The sequence below is a fragment of the Austrofundulus limnaeus genome, unplaced genomic scaffold (assembly GCF_001266775.1).
Source record: "Austrofundulus limnaeus strain Quisiro unplaced genomic scaffold, Austrofundulus_limnaeus-1.0 Scaffold26, whole genome shotgun sequence".
Taxonomy (NCBI): Eukaryota; Metazoa; Chordata; class Actinopteri; order Cyprinodontiformes; family Rivulidae; genus Austrofundulus; species Austrofundulus limnaeus.
In genome coordinates, this window is record NW_013952428.1 from 1,487,866 (window position 1) to 1,491,714 (window position 3,849).

The window sequence follows — 3,849 nt, forward strand, 5'->3', positions numbered from 1 at the left end:
ATTCTGCACAGGACAGACCATGATGGTTCCATTAATAAATGTTAACAAATCTGAAGTTTTTACTTCCAAAAGTTATTTATTTTATCTTATCTGTCTTAAAAGACTTGTTACTGAATGTTTGTTCTTTTGAAAAATTATCCAAAGGTTTATTTTGTCACCATATATAAAATAATGAGAAATTATTTTTGACTTCAGTTGAATCAGATACACTCAAAATCAACTAAAAAACTTTTAACACACTTTATAACATATTTTGGTATCTACTTTGAATTTATTTAAAAACATAATGTCAAAAAATTTTCTTTTACAAATTTGTTGTAATATATTTTGTACAGTTTGTTTACTTTCTGATTAAACTGCTTGTTGTTTGAACTGTGTTTGGTGAATGTAAAAATAGCTTTAAGCTAAGATAATTTAGCTTTCTATTGATACCAAACATGTCCAGGTTCAACTTACAGATCTTAAGTTAACAGAAGTTAAAAGAAATAGAAAAACGGGAGATGATGTTTTGCCCCCCGGTACTGGGGGCATTGGGCTCAAGAGGTTAAATAAAAACAGAGCGGACGTGTTTTATCGGACGTACTTCTAAAAAGAAGAGCACTGCCACGATCTGGAAAGTTGGGCAGATCTTGCGGATGGTTTGAAGCTCGTTCCACTCGTTGGCCACAAAGTAGGTCCTCCAGATGCTGACTGGAGACGAGTCTTGTTGTGTGTCCGTGGCACCTGAAACAGCAGAAAATAAGCTAAACTGGAAACAAACCGGTCCAGTGACCATCTCCCAAAAACAACGATTGTATCTGTACCTTGCACGGATCTGTTCGGTTTACTCCGAGGCCTCTCCCAGTCGATCAGAAAAATATCAACCGACACCTGCAGGTAAAGCTCGTGCAGAAACTGAACAGCCTGGATTCAAACACACAGAATAACAGTTTTTTTTATTATTATTTCCAGATAGATCCATAAATCAACATGGCTCAGTTTAACAGTGGAACTTACCTTGAAAGCAAAGGCACAGCCGATGTATGTGACAAACCTCTCCTCCTGAGTCGGCGTCGGCAGCAAAACTGATACAAACATTTGAGCCTAAATCAATTCAGAAAGCAGACATGAACAATCTGAGCTCAATCTGGACAACAAAAAGTGGGTCAGGAAAGTAAAAGGAGGGAAAAAAAACTTGCCTTCAGAGTCTAAAGAATGCAGAGATGGAAAGAAAAAATGGGTTAAGAGACCAAGCAAAGAGAAAAATAACTAGCAAAACAAGACAGGAAGGAAAAAACTTGAATTAAAAAAGAAAAAGTCGATCCGATCCAAGTCTGTAAAACATACCTTGTAAAAGATGAGCCAGTAAAGTCCAGTTCCCACAGTGACAGCAAAGAAAGCATTGGCCAGATCACCAGCAAAGAACAAAAGAAACTTCCCAATCGTCTGAAAAGACCCAAAGAAACGTTCAGCGCCGATTCAAAGCTTTACACGTTCAGCGGTTTAAACAGTGAGACGGTACCGCCATGTCGATGAGAGCAGAGGCTATTCTTCTCTTATAGCTGGCTGTCCTCAGCAGGGTGCAGATAAGAGCCAGACCCCCCAACACACCCAGAGCCGTCTGCACACAGAACCACAGCTGAATGCTCTGCATCACGAGTCACACGCAACAGACACACAACAGACACGACTCTACTCACATCTGTCATCGTACGAGCATCAGTCTGAGACATCTCATACTCCACTGCAAAGCTGAGCTGGAAACAAACATGTGAAGCATTCATTTACCACAGGTTTGGTTTTTAGATTAATAAAACAGAATATGATGGTGAAGATTGGACCAGTTGTGATTAAAGGGAACTCCGACCAGCTGTAACATTAGACATTATTTCATAAACATTTTTCTCAAATACAAAAACAAGACTGTAAAAATACTGCAGGCTGTTAAGTTTTTATGGGTTTTAACAAATATATTCTCACACAAACGGCGCTATATTATTGGTCATCATTTACCCAGAATGCTTTGCTCAGTCTTGTATAAAGTGCCACAAAGTGAGACTTGAGTAAAAGTACAAGTATCTTACCATAAAAATTTTTTGGTAAATGTTAAAGCCTCCTCTAAGTATATTACTTGAGTAAAAGTCTTAAAGTATCTGATATTTTTGTGCTTAAGTATCAAAATTAAATTTCTGACATAAAATGTAATTATTAAAAGTAAAAGTATCGAGTAAAAATGAGTGGTTAGATTTTACAAAATGATATTTATTGGGAGGTGGCCTCCCCCAAAAAATGTTTTTCTAAATGACTATTAAAATATTAATACAAAAAATATTTAGGATGCACTAATGTAGCTGTTTCAGGTTTATACTGTATATATTTATATGTATTTACCACAAACATCTTCAGGCTACACAGGTCTGATCTGTCCTGCTGGAGTGTGACATGTGTGCCGTGCAGCTGTGATGGATTGTGTACATACTAATACTGTGTAAAAATGTTATATCTATATTTATACATCTCATTCAACCACAGTTACATTCACTCTCTCCAGGAGGCACAGTTTATCTTTACAGTATTTCTTTTAATAACAAGCAAAAATGAACTAAAAGTTACGACTTTATACTTTTTGCCCTTTTTAAAAAATGTAAGGTGTAGAAGTAAAACAAATTAAACTTTATCATTCTCTTAAATTTACACATTGATCTGACATTTTTAACGTCATCTTCCAGATTATTCCATAATTTTATACCCTGGACTGAAGTACTCAAAAGTACTAAATTTGGGTTTAAGAAACATCTCTCTCCCTTCAGACTGTAACAACTCTCTATTTTAATAAAATGTAATTGGATGTTTGAAGGTAATGTGTTTTTATGAGCCTGATACATAACTGGTAAAATACCATAATCAATCAAATCATAGAATTTCAATAACTTTAACTGATAAAATAATGTATTTGATGGGTGATAGTGTTGCTTCCTGGTGATTATGCTTATGGCTCTTTTCTGTAAAATAAAAACAAGATTTGCAACTGTTTTACATGCTTTTCCCCAAACATCAACACAATAAATTAAGTGTGGAACAATTATTGCATTATATAATTTAAACAGAGCTTTATCATTGAATAAATCCTTTACGTTGTACAATTCTGCAATGGATTTGGCTATTTTGGTTCTTAACAGATTTATACGAGGTCTCCATGTCAGTTGGGGCTCCCTTTAAGGTAAAGTCTAGAGGCATTCTGCTTTAATCCAGTGGCCTACAGAACAATAAATGTGTGTAAAAGTACTCACAGACACAGTTTGTGTGTTGATATCTGTGATGAGAACATCAGTGTAGCTCACAGACACAAGAGGGGGATATATTTGGCCCACTTGGGTTCGTGGAACAAGCTGGAACCTACAGAGTACACATTTCAGATTCACATTTTAGAAACAGTTTTCACATTATTTACCATCCTGATGGTGAACGCTGGTTATTTGACCTGATTGTGATTGTGGTGGCAACACGAATGACTTTAGGAGAAGAACTTAAACTCTTCTCCCGTCCACTCAGCGTGTCGACCAGAAACACTCTTCGAGACAGGTACCAGTTCTTCATAGTCCCTACAGGAAGAAAAAAAACACTCATCACAATAATCCTCATGTTATTTACTTTAAAAATAAAGTAAAACCTCACCCTGATTGATATATTGGCCATTGTATTGCTGGTTTTGAACCAGCGTTGGCAGAGGAAGAAGGTTTTTGTTTTGTCCTCCAACGTCCATGAAAACATCATAGAACTGTGGTTCAGGATGGGCAACCAACAGGGCTGCTACAGAGAGATCACACTGCGCACGCACACACACACACACACACACACACACACACACAC

The 3,849-nt window shown here is 36.7% G+C and overlaps 1 protein-coding gene across 2 annotated transcripts in view; it reads right to left on the bottom strand.

The window, feature by feature from the left end:
* tmem67 (transmembrane protein 67) overlaps window positions 1-3,849 on the bottom strand; it is a gene marked incomplete at its 3' end in the record, with an annotated part of 19,563 nt that overhangs the window by 3,796 nt on the left and 11,918 nt on the right. The window contains 10 exon segments of one of the 2 annotated variants that reach the window (XM_014004736.1): window positions 584-723; window positions 804-903; window positions 997-1,083; window positions 1,179-1,187; window positions 1,327-1,425; window positions 1,502-1,600; window positions 1,680-1,736; window positions 3,270-3,375; window positions 3,461-3,581; window positions 3,655-3,805. In XM_014004736.1, coding sequence (XP_013860190.1) covers window positions 584-723; window positions 804-903; window positions 997-1,083; window positions 1,179-1,187; window positions 1,327-1,425; window positions 1,502-1,600; window positions 1,680-1,736; window positions 3,270-3,375; window positions 3,461-3,581; window positions 3,655-3,805 — 969 coding nt within the window. 2 annotated transcript variants of the gene reach the window in all.